At 46.6% G+C, this 16,014-nt stretch overlaps 1 protein-coding gene across 4 annotated transcripts in view; it reads left to right on the top strand.

The window, feature by feature from the left end:
• UBASH3B (ubiquitin associated and SH3 domain containing B) overlaps nucleotides 1-16,014 on the top strand; it is a 135,345-nt gene that overhangs the window by 111,353 nt on the left and 7,978 nt on the right. For 3 of the 4 annotated variants that reach the window (XM_040631111.1, XM_040631110.1, XM_040631112.1), the window contains exons 6-11: nucleotides 1,019-1,227; nucleotides 5,161-5,293; nucleotides 6,620-6,740; nucleotides 7,360-7,482; nucleotides 8,638-8,730; nucleotides 9,972-10,116. In XM_040631111.1, the coding sequence (XP_040487045.1) occupies nucleotides 1,019-1,227; nucleotides 5,161-5,293; nucleotides 6,620-6,740; nucleotides 7,360-7,482; nucleotides 8,638-8,730; nucleotides 9,972-10,116 (824 nt within the window). Of the gene's footprint in view, nucleotides 1-1,018; nucleotides 1,228-5,160; nucleotides 5,294-6,619; nucleotides 6,741-7,359; nucleotides 7,483-8,637; nucleotides 8,731-9,971; nucleotides 10,117-10,391; nucleotides 13,453-16,014 lie in introns of those variants that run through there. The other variant, XM_040631113.1, reaches the window with a different exon arrangement.

The following is a 16,014-nucleotide window of genomic DNA, read 5'->3' as shown; positions in this document are numbered from 1 at the left end:
TGTGTACCGGCTCTGTCTTAAAGACTTTCCTTAGATGGGCTCAGTAACTTCTACAGCCCTGGCATTATTTTACAGATGAGAAACGGGAGGCCAAACAAGGTTAAAAACTTGAAGGTGAAACCAGAATAGTTAGCCCTACCACTAATGACTTCAGGACTGCAGGAAAGGATAAGGTAGCTCCATCTTTGATAGGAAATAGTTCCCTTACTCTTGAGGGCCCTTGCTGTTAATGAAAAAGTAGGAGAATGTTTTCCGACGTACCTTCCTGCCAATGCCATTTGTATATACCAGGAGAGGAGACAAAACATCAAATAAGTCAGCCAAGCAACATGGCCTAGGGTTGGCTCTGAAGGCTCTTTCTGAGCCCAAAGAAGAAACACGTGGTCTCCATCTGTTTGCGGGTGAAAGCCGGTTGCACAGACGTACACACCGATGGCTGTGAAAGATAGCTTTCTTTCAAGGTCTTCGTGACAAATGCAGGTTTAAAGAAAGCTCCTTGAAGGCAGTGACGGTCTTGTTGAAGCCCCTGAGTTATAGATGAAGGGAAATGCGTCGGTCCCAAAGCCTCCCTCCAAGGAGAGTGTCTCCACCCAGACCGTCTGTAACCCCCATATGGAAGACTGACTCTCCATGAACGGGGTTGCAAGGGTCTATTACGGTGCCTCCCCCAGCAGGTGGAGAAGGGGAAACTAGGTCCAACCCCATTGGTAGAACAGCTTAATCGAGCTTGCAGATCAGTTTCTAAAAACTATCTGAATCCTGACAGGAAGAAAGACATGCCCGCAGGAAAGTCTGGAGCCATCCAGTAGCACCAGGCATGTATCCACAATACCCTGAAAAAAAAAAAAGACGTTTTCTGATCTGAGTCCAAATGTGGTCCGAGCCTGCAGACCCCAGGGGCGCGTGTAAATGTCAACATCTGGATTTGTGCGCCGTTAAAGCAGAACACAGATGGGCCCGGGAGGCACTCAGACTGGGTCACACATGGGCCTCCCTCCTCCCTCTCTTCCTCTTTCAGACATTACAGGTGATCTACCCCTACACCCCACAAAATGACGACGAGCTGGAGCTGAGCCCCGGGGACTTCATCTTCATGTCTCCGATGGAGCAGACCAGCACCAGCGAGGGCTGGGTCTACGGCACGTCCTTGAGCACCGGCTGCTCCGGACTCCTGCCTGAGAACTACATTACCAAGGCCGACGAGTGCAGCACCTGGATATTTCATGGGTGAGCAGACTCGAGTCCTTTACCCGCTGCTTCAGGGAGAACGCGGCAGCCTGGGAGGAGGGGGTGGGAAACAGACGTGAGCCTGGACCACACGGGTGGCAGTAACAGGAAAGGAACTCGTGGGGGAAGAAAGCTGTTGGTTCAGGGCCTTCAGGAAAGGGCTGACGGGGGGCAGGAGGGAAAGGATGGACGGATCCACTCTCCTGCTCTCTGCCTGCGCCACTTGATGACACGGTCTCAGTTCCTGATCAGAGACTACAAGAGGCAGGTGGAGGGACCATCTCACCAGCTGAAATGTGGGTCATCCCAGTGCTGAGACTTCATGGCCTTTGGGCTTCTGTACCCTTCGTCCCGGGTCATTGCTCAACAGTGGTCTGACTCCCCAGAACAGCAGGACAGGTTCCCATTATGCCAGCCAGACCAAGAGTGATGGGGTTTGCGAGGACCAGGGGACCTCATTGCCCCTCGCTTGTTGGGCGACCCTGAGCAAGTCCTCAGGCTGGGCACATAAATGCCTAGATCAGAGAGACCGTCTAAGGAAATGGGCAACTGCCAGAACCTAGAAAAGACGCATGGTGGCCCTTAGTCTTCTTTAGAGTGGTAACTGTCCACCCATCCCCACTACTGTTTTGCCCCCAAACCAAACTGATCCCATGTTCCGAATGGCCTGATTCAGATGGCCAGCTTTGTCTGGACAGATAAAATGGGAACGAGAGGCACCTTCTCTTTCTTAATCGGAGCAGCTCGAAGCCAGCCCTTCCCCAGCGTCCTCGGGCATCTCGCCAGGGCGCGCACGCTGGCTCGTCTCCCCTCCCTCTTGCCATGTGCCAACGTGGCTGCGAGCCGGAAGCTCTGAGCACCAGCTGCGTGGGGTGGCGAACATTGTTATTACCGCCAGAGAAGCAGAGAGGGGTGGTTTCAGCGAGTGTTTTGCCTGGAGGGAGAAAAGAAAAGAAAAGATTCTCTACCCCCAGTTAGCAGCCAGCAGACAAACCACAAACCCAGAGATGGGAAAGAACATCTTCTTCCTCTATGATCCCCTGCCCCGCCGTCCCTTCCTCTTCCTTCCAGCCTCCCCCCACCCCCGCCCTGGAGTGTTTAGTGGCACACGCGGGAGCTCAGAGCTGCCTCACGTTCCCCAAACATTCGCTTTTTTGGAAGTGTTTCTGAACATGTAAGTTGGATGTCCAAAGTCACCACGTTATCCCTATAAAAACACGTGAAGCGTAATGCACGTGAACACGTGGAGGACTGAGATGGTTTGTCTGATGCACAGTGCCCAGACCACATTTTTAAGTCAGGCTAGAAATGGGAGAAAAGTCTGAGAAGCCCTGCTGACCCATTTCAGATCAGTGTTTCCAGATCCACTCCCGTCCAAATTAGAGCTCAGGCCGAAACACAGTGACACTGGCTCACAGACCACAGGGAGGTCTGCGTGTCCTCTCCTCTTGTTTGGAGAGATTACTAGTGAGGATGTGGCCCTGGGAACCACGTCTGAAGTTAAACTCTCAGCTGCCACAGCCAAGGCTGCTCAGAGTGGGGAAGTACCGACATTAGGTGTTAGGCCACCGTAATCACTAATACACCCACTTAAAAGCTGTGCGACCTTGGCCAAGTTACATTACCTCTCTGAGCCCGTTTGTTAATCTGTGAGATGGAGGTAGGAACTGCATTCACGCCACGGGAGTGTTGAGACTACAGGACTTGACTTTACATTGATCAGTGTGTCACATATATAACAGCACTGAATCTAAAAAGCCATCAGCTTGAGGATTTTTCTTTTCTTTCCACCTCGTGTTTTCCAGTCCTCTCCTACATGCTTGTCAAATCAAATGTCTCTTCACAGAGGTGATCCTGTAGGAGAACGGCTCTTTCCTATTTAACCCCAGAAGCAGACGTGACTTAAGGAGGCTCCCTAGAAGACAGATCGTCTCTCTCTCTCTCCCCTAACCAGTTAGCCTCGAGGGGGTAGCGGCCCAGGAGGTACTCCAGAATGACCTGGCTGCCTTGATGGGAAGTTGCAGAGGGGATCCAAGCAACGAGTAGGGACTTGGGGTCAGTTACCCTTCACAACCCTTTCCTTCTGCCCTGTTCTTCTCAATTCTAAGTCCCTTCTAAGGAAATCTTTTCCTGCGTCTGGCTGGTCCTTTCTGGGCTTCACCCACAGGACTGATGTATCCTAGGGAGGTGCCAGTATCCCCACTAGTACTTGAGATGTCCTGGGTCTCAGGCTTCAGCTTCCTCCCTCCGGTACTCTCAACATAAAGCATCCAGCTGTTGTCTTCCTGGCACTGACAGAACTGAACTGTCTCAGAGGGAGTCAGGTGCTTTGATCACAATGACAGGTAAGAAGAGAAGGAGGTTGGCATTCTCCTTGCCGTGGAGCTGAAGGGATTCTGCCGGTGCCTTCACAGCTCTAAGAAAGGAAAGACATTAAAGGACGTGCACAAGCAAGATGTCAAGATGATTCCCTCTATGCAGACATCTCAGGCCTTGAAGCTTTAATGAATCAGACAGTGATACCGAATTTTCTAATTTAACGGTGATGTTTGCAAAGGACAGCGCCCGCCTATCGGACTGCGAATGGCACTTGATTTTTTTCACTGGGTCTCTCGGGCTGCACTCACACTCGCTCCTGCAGCTCTGTTGGCGGCAGCTTCCCACCCCAGATCTGCTGAATCACCATCTGGGGCACGTGGGGCAGAGCTCCCCTGCTGATTCTGATAGGCGCAAGGGCTGAAATGTCACTTTTTCCAGGCAGAAGGCTTTGGAAACCTTCGTGTGGAAGGAGGGCTGAGTCTATGTACAATCACAAAGAGGGGGGGGTACTTCGGAGAGTGGACAGAGCCCTGAAATTATTAAAAATCCTAACATTTAAAAAATGGTTTGCCTCACAACCAGTCAGCTTTGTTATATTGCTGACTATAAAAAGTTCTTTTCCAAGATGAATTTCAAAGACGACCACTGTGTTAACATTTAATATTCCTGAACAGATGAGGGCATCAGGTACAAACCGAGACTGTGCCGAGCAGACTCAAATGAACGGCTACCCTAGTTACAAAGAAGCAAGAAATCTAAAATTTCAGTGCTCTCCCTTGAACACTGCTCGGTGAGCCAGAAGGAGATGTTCACTGGATTTGCCTCACGACCATACTTACATGGCAATGTTTAGTAGATAAAGCCTTTTGGAAGCCTCGCTAATCAAAATCATTTGAACATGGCCTAATTTGCTGCCCCCCCCATCAGCGAGACCTCTTTGGGGCTTCTGCAGTTAGTGTTACCCCCAGAAATGAGAGCTCTTGGCTCACAGCTCCTTACATCTGGTGAGAATGGCCGCCTCTGAAATAATTCTGTATTCAATCAGCTCGTTGGAGGTATTATTAAGGTGGGGAGAGGGGTGGGGCAAGGGAAGAAGGTGGAATAGGGGAGAATGACCATAAGGCTTCTTTGATCGCTAGGAGCCACGGGCAGAGTGATGGAGTTAGTAACCCCCCCCCACCTCGTCAGTTCAGATGGAAATCACCATGGAAAAGATGAAAGGCAACAGGAATTGTGGGGTGGTTTTGTTTTTCTTTTGAGCCAGAAAAGTAGCTGGAAACAATGGTACAAAATTGATAGCTCCTTCTTCTTTAGCATGTGTTGGGGCCAAGCCTGCCTGGGGCATTCTAAACCCGGGGCCTCATCCCTGCCCGGAGAGACAGACGCATCTGTTCCAAGTACAGAAATCCATCCACCCCCAATTTACTAACTGCAAGACTTCAGTATAAAACAAGATGTTCCTCTCCAGAAATGGGGTGCGCCCCCCGCTCCACCATCCCAACCACGGCACCGCCCAGGGTGTGCTTCCAGCTGACTCCCACCCCCCTGTTGAGCCCAAGAGTGATGTGCAGATGAATTCTGGCCAGTTACCGTCTCCCTTATCTTCCCCCGCAGTTCTTACTCGATCTTAAACACAGCATCTCCTAACGCGCTCTCATTTGGTGATGGTGTGTTGGAGAGGCGGCCGTATGAGGACCAGGGCCTGGGGGAGACGGCGCCCCTGACTATCATCTGCCAGCCCACGCAGGTAACGCTGACCGGCGGGGTCACGCCCTCAACTCTACTCAGGAGTCACTGGGCACGTATTTGCTAGGTGGGAGGGCTTGCCCTTGCTGCCCCCAAGGGTCCCCGATCTCTCGGGGAGAAAGGGCACAAAATGGTAAAAGATACACAGAAACATAAGGCTAGGAAGAGTCACGTGGGTGGGACGGAGAGCACCTACCACATCTGGGTCTAGGCTGGTAGAGAATGTGGCCCTGCAAACAGGAGGACACGTTATCTGTAAAATCATAAGAGTTCTATTTCTGAGGCCACTGTGACATTAAAGAAAATAAGGCTCTTAGCCCAGTGCCTGGCACACTATGAGTACTTGCATATATCCGAGTGCTCAATATATGTCAGGAACGCTGCAGAATGGAGAGTGGGGGTGGGGATCCTTCTGAACAATAGAGACAAAGGCAAGTTGAGGAGCAAGAGACTAGATCGCATTGGCTGGAGCCCAAGCTTGAATTGGGGAAGAGTAGGAGAAGAAACGGGGAAGATCGTGGCACTGTCCCACATTTTAACCCTCTCAGGGCAACTAACTGGCAGCAAGTATCAAGTGCTGGCCACACTGGGGAAACTGGGAATAGCCAACTATCAACAAGAAGGAACAGAGAAACATCTGTAAGGATCCACCCAGCAGTTCTAGAACCTGAAGTCATTTGGGCATGCCTTTGACTGGACTTGCCTATTCCATCACTCAGAGGGAGCAACTGTCCTCCCCGAACCATTTCTGGGAACGCCAGCACGCATGTAGTCAGACAATAGAGCCAAAAGTGTGATCAGAATAGTCAAAGTTGGGGGAGACCGACCAACCATATGGTCTAACCACCCTACGTTAGAGGTGAGGCAGACACTTTTGTGATAAAAGTCCTCACTCCCTGAAGTTGTTGATGAAGTATCCCTTTTAGGGAGGACTGGATGGCTAGCTTGACACACTGGCTAGCTCTCCCTCGGAGCTGTAACGCGAGTGGTCTTCACATTTTAGCACTGGCCAGATGCTACTCCTGTGAACAGCCCTAGCAACAGCAATGGTGTGCGACATTCTTCACCACCCTCTGATTTTATAAAACACCTGCACTGCAATTCATCTCATTTGAGCCTCAGAATAACTTGTGAAGTCTGTGGGAGGAGTCTCACTGCCCCCATTGTACAGATGGGCCAAGCTAAATCCCAGGTAGTTACGGGATCCGTCCAAGTCCTACGCTGGCTGACTTTTCTAGAGCTCAGCTCCGCTCCTCCGGCACCTGGCTCCCAGGCGTGTTCACTTTCTTATGTGATTCCCCCACTAACAGCCTTTCTTTCTCTGCAGCCTCTGAGGGTCAGTAGCCAGCCCGGCCCTCAAAAGAGATGCCTCTTTGTGTGTCGGCACGGGGAGAGGATGGACGTTGTGTTTGGGAAGTACTGGCTCTCCCAGTGCTTTGATGCCAAAGGTGAGTGGTTAGTTGACCTGCTTAGCATCGGCATACCTATCACGGCCTCTAGGGGGCACAGTCAAGCTACGTTTGTCTAGGTGGAGTCCTTTATGGTTGTTTGCATGCTGTAGGAAATGCCTATAATCGGTTACAATGTAAGTCCTTCCTGATGGTCTTGAGTGTTCTTGTCCCCATTCTATAAACTGGGACACCAGGGACCAAAGATGGCACACGTCTTGCCCATGGTCATTTGGCAGAGGCAGAAACCAGTGTCCTGATTCTGTGGCCCGAATTCCCTCCATTAAGTCACACTGGCTTATTTTGGTTCCGTTTTCATCCGGGCGGCGCGTCTAAGATTGAGAGGCTTGCATATCACGGAATCCTCCTCCTCTAGAGTGTGTGGTTGTTACTTTCGCTTAAAAACTGTCTCATCACTTTTGTCCACAGAATGCAGGAGTGGATGCCAAGACTCTACCAGAGGAAAAGTGTCCGCTTCATGGTTTTCTAGAAAGTTCATTTCAGTTTCTTTGGCCCAGAAGGAATAGGAATGGGGGGCTGTGAGGGTCAGCAACAGAAGTCCTATGGAAAACAAAAAGTCATCCTTTGTCTTTTTTTTTTTTTTTTTTTTTTTGGCCAGGCCGCTACATACGCACCAACCTGAACATGCCTCACAGCTTACCTCAGCGGAGCGGTGGTTTCCGGGATTATGAGAAAGATGCTCCAATCACCGTGTTTGGATGTATGCAAGCAAGGCTGGTGGGTGAGTGTCCTGGAGTGACTGCACAGCCTTTTCTGGCCACTTGTTCCAAAGACTGGTTCCAGTGGCCATGCCAGGACACTTTCTTTGGCTTTCTACAACTTTCCTACAAGTAGTTTATTTCCCCAATTCAAAAGGGATTTATTATGTAACCAGAAGTTCAGAACACTGTGCTTGGCGCTGGGCTGGTTTACCAAAGTGAATGAGGTGTGACCCCCGGAGGGCTGTATCACCCAGTGACGGGGCAAGGTCAGCTTCTAGTGCAGGGGTGAGGAGGAGGGAAGCCTGGAGTGGCTGGATGTAGAGAGGCCAACTGGATCCTTTGAAGATGATCAGTTCGTTGCAGGTCTCTTCCATACCTGCCAGGCAGAGACAGCAGCCTCGTGCTATTCGATCATGTCACACATTCACTGATCACTTACTTTGTGGAGGACCCTACGCTAGGGGTTGGGGATCCAAGCGAGAGCCCCCACCCTCAGGGAAACAGATTTAAAAGTGGATGAATATCATACATCCTGAGTATATTCAAGAAGAGAACTGTGTACGGAGTATCCTGGGAGCAGAAAGAAAAAACCACGCAGAAGTGGGGAGGAGAAGGCGCCGGAGGCTAGAGGAGAACAACATGAAGTCATAGATGTGAGCAACAACATCTGAAGGACTTAGAGGAAAAGCTCTCTTTCTAGAACACGGCTTGTGAGCCCCACGCGATAAGGCTGGTGAGCTGGATAAAGACAAGTTCACCGAGACCTTGCCCCTCCATATTAAGGTGTTTAGACTTTATCCAGTAGAGGAAAGAAGTGTGTGAGATCTTGTTCAGCGCAGGATCTAATTGTCACAGTACAAACCATCCTGTTTGTATCGCCAAGCATGAAATCAGAGCGTTCTCGTGTTTCTGGATCTCTCCTAGATGGGTATTTTCCTGCTTGTTAGGACCAGAGAGAAGGAAAGAAAAAGACAAGAGGGGGTCTTCCATTTGGGATCTTTTCCAGAAACACTGATGAGGGGACGGGTTGGAAACAAAGTGAAAAATGCCGGCTCTCTGTGAGCCCCCACTGAAAAAGGGGTTTGCAGGGTCTGCCTGCCGCCCGCTCCCGCGTTGAGCCCCAGCAGAGGCTGCGTAAATGGAGCAAACTGATTCTTCTTTGCCTTCCTTTGCAGGGGAAGCCTTATTGGAGAGCAACACCATTATCGACCACGTCTATTGCTCCCCATCCCTGCGCTGCGTTCAGACTGCATACAACATCCTGAAAGGTTAGACTTGATAAAAGTCGGCGAGTCCCTCCTTCTGCCTCTAGACAGCCCTACACCTACATTATCCTAGACTTATGGGACATTAGCCAATGGAAAGCTTCAAATGTGGAATGTTTAGCCATGATTCTTTTGGAAGATGTCTTTGCAAGCCTCCTGAAATCATACTCTGGTGGTATTAGATGAAAAGATCATACAGATCATTTTTTGCTTGAAAATGTAAAGCCCTCTTGGATGAATGGTAGGTTTGTGAAGTACCGTTGTCTGGCAAGAATTTGGAGCCTCCAGAGTGTGATCCTTTTTTTTCGCAGTGAAAGAGTGACATCATTTCCTCCCGCTCTGGTCTGTTTTCTTCTTGTTTATAGTAGCAACGGTGCTTCTGAGTATCTACGAACCTTAATCATCCCTGTTTCTGTAGTTAATTGGATGGCTTTAAAGGCACCATTGCTATAAAGATCCTCAACTTTCACCCTGAAATCTGGGGAAGCTTGAGTTACAGGGATCTCCATTCTCATTTCACTGGAAGGAAAATGAGTAGAAACAAGAGTGAAACTATTCGCTTATACCAAATAAATGAATGAGCCAGAAATAGCCAAGCCAATGAAGAATGGACACTACCTTTGATGCTTCTTTTCCTTGAGTAAACCGGAATGCATTTATATATTAAAATACTTTATTTAAAAACTGGGCTAAAGGCAATATAAAGAAAGTTAAACAGGGACAAGTCCTACTCTGAGGGTAATTACACTCCGAGAAAACACAGGACTTGTGCACTGGCACTTGGAAATACTCAAAATTGGATTTTCTGGTAGAGAACATGAATAGTTTACATGATATTCAAATACAGTGTAAGCTATGGTAGAGCAGTGGATGCTTAGAGAATTTCTGAAGTTTCTTAGCAAGGCCATCTTGGGACTGCCCTTAGAGCGATTCTAGTAGTCACAGATGTGTGCACATGATATGGGTAATGACTTGCGTTTCTTTCCTTAAGTCAGACACCACGTAAAGCCAGTGCACATCCTGTTGGTGGGGCCAGTGTGTTAAACTTGTATGTGTGTCATACGTGGAAATTAAAAGCCCTTGACCAAACCCACATGCGTCCATCTTCTTTTAGCTATATGTAGCAACTGGCCAGAAAAGAGAATAGATTTACCAGAACTTGTAGGGCCCTTTGGCCTCTCATTTACTTTTCCACTGAGAATATAGTGGCCATTCCTTTATCTTCATTTCATTTTACGTCTAAGGTTTACAACAAGAAAACCACTTGAAGATCCGCGTAGAGCCTGGCTTATTTGAGTGGACGAAGTGGGTCGCTGGGAACACGTTACCCGCGTGGATACCCCCATCAGAGTTAGCTGCCGCCGACCTGAGTGTTGATACAACCTACAGGTAACCCCCTGAGCTTCTACGTCCCAGAGTCAGTGTGCAAGTCCTTTTCTACACCAGCTCAGGCCAGCTAAGGAAATGAAGAACCAGGCGTAGCCCAGGGGCAGGTGTCCCTCGTGGTGGGAGTCGAGTTACGATTTGAAACAACCACGACCAGAGAAAGCCAGCATTCCCTCGTATTTAGTGCGAGTGTGGATTATATCCCCCTCCCCCACATTGGGCTTTCCTGACTTTATTAGGTCTCTTTCAGTCAATGATAAAACCCCTTTGCATTCCAGGATCCTGCACCAGCTAAGCACAATGGAGTTCCAGAAGCTTGTTGGGGGGTTAAGGAAAATGACAAGGTCTTGCCTTGGACTGTCATTTTTCAAAACATTTTTAATTCTCCTTATCTTCATTTATTGTTGCCAGAACCCCAGAATACAGGCGAGACACTTTAGGAAAGCTGCTTGTACTCTCTTACCTATTAAAGTCATTCGTTTAGTAACCACACATAACAATGATGGCAACAACTAATCTCTGTTGATCATTTTCTGCGTGTCAAGCACTGTATAATCTAATCCGCTTTCCCATCTCCCCATTCCTAGTCCTTTGCTTTTTCCATGAGACCAGACTGTGCTCGGAGTAAAAAGAAGTGTTTCTAGATTGATCACAAATGAATAATCCACATGTCAGCAATTAATGTAACTATATTATGACTGGTGAATTCTTAACTCTCAAAACTCCACTCAGAGGTTTATAAAATGTCCCTGAGAAGGGATACTCACGCCCATTATAGTGGGGAATTAAGTTCATATTTCTTAAGGCAGAATTTGAAGCAAGTGGCCAATATAAACAGCAGTTTCCTCCTGGTGATATCCTGTGACCTTTCATTTCAAATACCTACACAAACCACAAATGAAGCAATGTGAGCTTCTGGCGAAGATGGGAGAAAATGTCTTTTCTCCATATTCATTTTCCTCTTCTGTAAACAAAACTTCAGATAACCCCATAAATTAATGTGTGCTACTTGCTTAAAGGAATTAGCATTTCTCAAAAATAAGATTAAACCAATCAATCAGATCCCCTAACTCACCCTTGAACAATGCAGGGGGTGGGGGTGCTGACCCCCACACAAAGTCACATATAACTTTAGATTCCCGAAAACTCAGCGACTACTAGCCTACTGTGGACCAGAATTGTTACCGATAACGTAGTCAATGAACACATATTTTGTTTTATGTAGTCTATACTGTATTCTTACAATAAAGTAAGCTAGACAAAAGAAAATCCTAAAATAAATTCACAGTACTGTACTGTATTTATTTTAAAAATCCACACAGAAGTGGACCCATGCAGTTCAAACCCATGTTGCTCAAGGCCCAACTGCACTTCACATTTTGCCCTATCCTATCTACCCTACGGCAACTGTTTTTCCATCCTTTGGGGGAAATGGCAATAAGTTATTGTCCCCATGCCAACAGCCCTCATCCCTCTGGGCTGGAAAGAGGGTGAGTTATTGCCAACATGGATGAAATGACATTCCTGACTCACCCCCCAGCACCTCCCAGCCAACCTGGGCCAACCATGTCTTCAGTTTCCCCCTTAACTGCATCCTGCAATTCTTCCCAAGCTCATTTACAAAGTTCTCCAGAATCATTCTGTCTGAGCCTTTCAGTGCACACGCAGCAACAAGCAGAAGGATGAACGCCAGGACATGGTCCTTATTCCAGATTTTTCTTTTCTTCTACAGAAAATCAAAATTCAATTCAACCACTTTGCATACAAGGGGGAGAAAAGGATTAAGCCTCTATAAATCGTGAAAGTCAACAATAAAGCACGAGAGCCACAGCCCCTAAAGTCCCTCTGAAATTATGCCAAGTGTGCCGACCTTTTGAAGCAAGTAGCGATGCCCAAATAGTTGAATAAATGTGGTGGGCAGACGGGCAAGGACTGATAGGGTATTATACGTCAAGCAGGCACCACTTAGAGTCCTGGCACCTTGGAACAAGAAGGAGGGGGGATGGGAGCAGGTTAAGGAAAAACCAGCCTGGTGACTGATACCCAAGCGTCATCCACAGGCCCCAAGACCGAGCCTGGGGGCTGGGCGTAAAAAGCAGTCCCAGTCTTAGGGAGCTGGGCCAGAAGGATCAAGGCAGAAAAAGGCAAAATATACACCAGTTGGATCGGGCTTCAGAACAGGGCTCTACCTAGGGGTGCTAGGGCAATGGTATGCGGATGGGTCATGAGTCTGGAGTGTTAGGGGGCAAGGAATCCTACTTTGGCGTGGGGCTTAAGGCAGAAGCCTGCACGATAGCCTAGGTCAAAGCAGTGTGGGGAGTAGAGCACGTACCGGGAGAACACTGTTCCAGTCTTGCTACCTGAGCACCCAGTGCTCTGGGTTCCAGGTCTGGTGGGTGGTTGGAGGCCTACCTGACTCTGCGTACAGTACGTGGGTCCTGCAGCTGTGGCTAGAAGCGTGGTGTATGGTGCATGCTGCGACAGGGGTGAGGAAGCTTGGACTCTGTCCTACCCTTGTCAGAACTAGTTCAACCATGGAAACCTTTCATAGGTTCCACTTCAAGGCAAGAACTGACCAGGAAACTGGGTCCCAGCATCTACCTTCTCTTCACTTGTACAAATCTCAGACATGACAGTGTGATCTCACCGTGGACATGATTCCCTGAGCCATACAAAGCGCCTTTTTGTCACTGTGCAGGGCTCCTGGGAAACCAGGTGATGTCAGCGGTAATGGAACTGGATGAGACGTGGGGGTGGAAAAGAGTTTGCTCCAGAACAATGAGGTCCATCCCTAAAAGTGGTGATTCATGGCTCCGTCTATCCCCCAGGGTGTTGTGAGACTCAGAAGGTTGTTTCCTAGGAGAAGTATGCTTGCTGAGGGAATGGGATTTCGATGAGCGTGGGTTTCCTTCAAATGGATGGGGATGGCACTGAGAATGCCAGTCTTCCTCTCTGGACAGGAAACCCAAGTGCACAAAAGGGCAGCCTTGAGGGGGCACCGCTGTCAAAAGCCATCCAAAATGCCTCTGGGTTTACAGGTAGTGATCTCAGACCCAGATTCAAATCCAGGGCCTGAGAGTTGCTAATGGTGGAAGTATAGGCAGATCATCTCTAGCCTCTCTGAGCCTCAGTTTTGTCAACCACGAAGAGAATTTGCAGAAGGGTTGCTGTTCAAAGCATACAAATAGGACACTTTGCACAGAGCCTGACACATGGGAACCTCTCAGTAAATCTTTGTAGTAGCAGCAGCAGCAGTGATGTATTCTGATCAAGATGCCATGTGAATTCATCTTAAGGACTCACGACCACCTCCAACTGTCAGCCACTAAACACCAACAATGAAAGACAAAATACAACAGAAAATATGATATAGGTGTACTCAAAAACAAGATACACTTCTCAAAGACTAGCAACTCTAAAGGGAGATGGGAGCAGGCAGAAGTGGCTGAGATTGAAGGCATGCAGTGTCCCCAAGATGGGAGGGCCCTGCTTTGATCATCCTCTTATGCTCCTTTGTACAGTGTACATAATTATCATTTGCATGAGTAGCCTGCACACCCCACCCACACGCTGAGAGTGCCTCAAGCACAGAAACTGGGTTCTCTCCATCTCTGTTTCCTGAGCTTTACTTATTTCTAGGTGTATGGTCTGTGTTCAAAATAAAAACGGGAAAGCCTGATGAAGATTTCATAAGTTAACAAATCCAACAGACCGAATATCTACATTTAAAACCTATCCTTACAACTCCCCAACTCATTTTACAAGGCCAGCATTACCCCGATACCAAAGCCAGGTAAGTACTCTATAGGAAAGAGATAAGGACTCTATAAGAAAAGAGAGCTACAGACCAATATTCTAATAAATATAGATGTAAAAATTCTCAACAAAATATTAGTGAACCAAATTCAACAGCATATTAAGAGAATCATACACTGATGAAATGGGATTTATCCCTTGGATGCCTGGATGGTTCAACATACAAAAATCAATATATGATATACTGCATTTGTAGAATAAAAGTTAAAAATCATATGCTCAACTCATGAAGAAAAATCATTTGACAGAATACCCCATCCTTTAATAAAAATGATCAACAAGTTGGGTATAGAGGGAATACACCACAACATAATAAAGGCCATATATGACAAGCCCACAGCTAACATCAAACTCATGGTGAAAGATTGAAAGCTTTTCCCCTAAGATCAGGAACAAGGCCAACTCTTAACTACTCATGTTCAACAAAGTACTGAGAGGCCTATCCAGAGTAGACAGGCAAGAGAAAGAAATAAAAGGCATCCAAATTGGAAAGAAGGAAGTCAAAATGTCTTTGTAGATCATATGATTCTATAATAGAAAATCCTAAAGACTCCACCATAAGACTGTGAGAACTAATCAACAAACACAGTAAAGCTGCAGGATACAAAAATCAACATACAGAAATAATTTGTTTCTGTGCACTAACAACATCTGAAGGAGAAATAAAGCAATTCCATTCACAATAGCATTGAAAACAATAAAATACTTAGGAATGAAATCAACAAAAGAGGTGAAAGATCTGTACACTGAAATATACAAGACTGCTGAAAGAAACAAGAAGACACAAATGGAAAGATATCCCATGTTCATGGATCAGAAGAATATTAAAGTGTCCATACTGCCCAAAGCCATCTATAGATTAAATGCAATCCCTATCAAAATCCCTATAGTGTTTTCCACAGGAAAAAAAAATCCTAAAATTTATATGGTACTACAAAAGGTCCTAAATAGCCAAAGTAAACCCAATGAAGAACAACAAAGCTGGAAACATCACACTTCCTGATTTCAAACTATACTACAAATGTATACTAATCAAAACAGTATGGTACTGGCATAAAAATAGATACAGACCACTGGAACAGAATTGACAGCCTAGAAACAAACTCTCAAATACATGTTCAACTAACATTTAACAAGGGACCTGAGAATACTCAGGGAAGGATAGTCTCTTCAATAAATGGTGTTGGGAAAATGGATAACAGCATGCAGATATACCAGTCACAAAAATTAACTCAAAATGAATTAAAGACTTTAACTTAAGAACTGAAACCATAAAACCCCTAGAAGAAATATAGGGAAAAAGCTCCTTGACGTTGATCTTGGCAACTATTTTTTAGATGTGACCAAAAGCACAAGTAACAGCCAAAATTAATAAGTGGGACGCCATCAAACTAAAACGTTTTTGCAAAGCAAAAGAAACAATCCAAAAAATGAAAAAGCAGCCTACAAAATAGGAGAGCATATTTGCAAATCATATATCTGATAAGGGGTTAATATCTAAAACGTATAAAGAACTCCTACAACTCAATAGTTTAAAAAAAAACTGATTTAAAAATGGGCAGAAGTTAACAGATATTTTTCCAAAGACGACATACAAATGGCTAACAAGTACAAGAAAAGATGTCAACATTACTAGTCATCAGGTAAATGCAATTTAAAACCACAATGAGATACCACCTCACACCTGTTAGAATGGCTGTCATTAAAAAGACGAGAGCTATCCAGTGTTGGTGAGAATGTAAATCAGTGTAGCCACTATGGAAAACAATATGGAGATTCCTTTAAGAATTAAAAATAGAACTACCGTATGATCCAGCAATCCCACTTCTGAGTATATATTCAAAGGAAATGAATACAGGAGCTCGAGATATCTGCACATGATATCACTCACATCTGGATTCTAAAAAGCCAAATTCAGAGAAACAACAGAAGGGTGATTTCCAAGGACTGGGGGATGGGGAAGATGGGGAGATGCTGGTCAAAGGATACAAACTTCTAGTTATAAGTCCTGGGGATCTAATGCACAGTGTGGTGATTACAGTTGATAATACGGTATTGTATACTTGAAAGTTGCCAAGAGGGTCG

The sequence above is a fragment of the Ursus maritimus genome, unplaced genomic scaffold, assembly GCF_017311325.1.
Source record: "Ursus maritimus isolate PB19 unplaced genomic scaffold, ASM1731132v1 scaffold_16, whole genome shotgun sequence".
Taxonomy (NCBI): Eukaryota; Metazoa; Chordata; class Mammalia; order Carnivora; family Ursidae; genus Ursus; species Ursus maritimus.
This window is presented reverse-complemented; position numbering and strand designations above follow the sequence as displayed.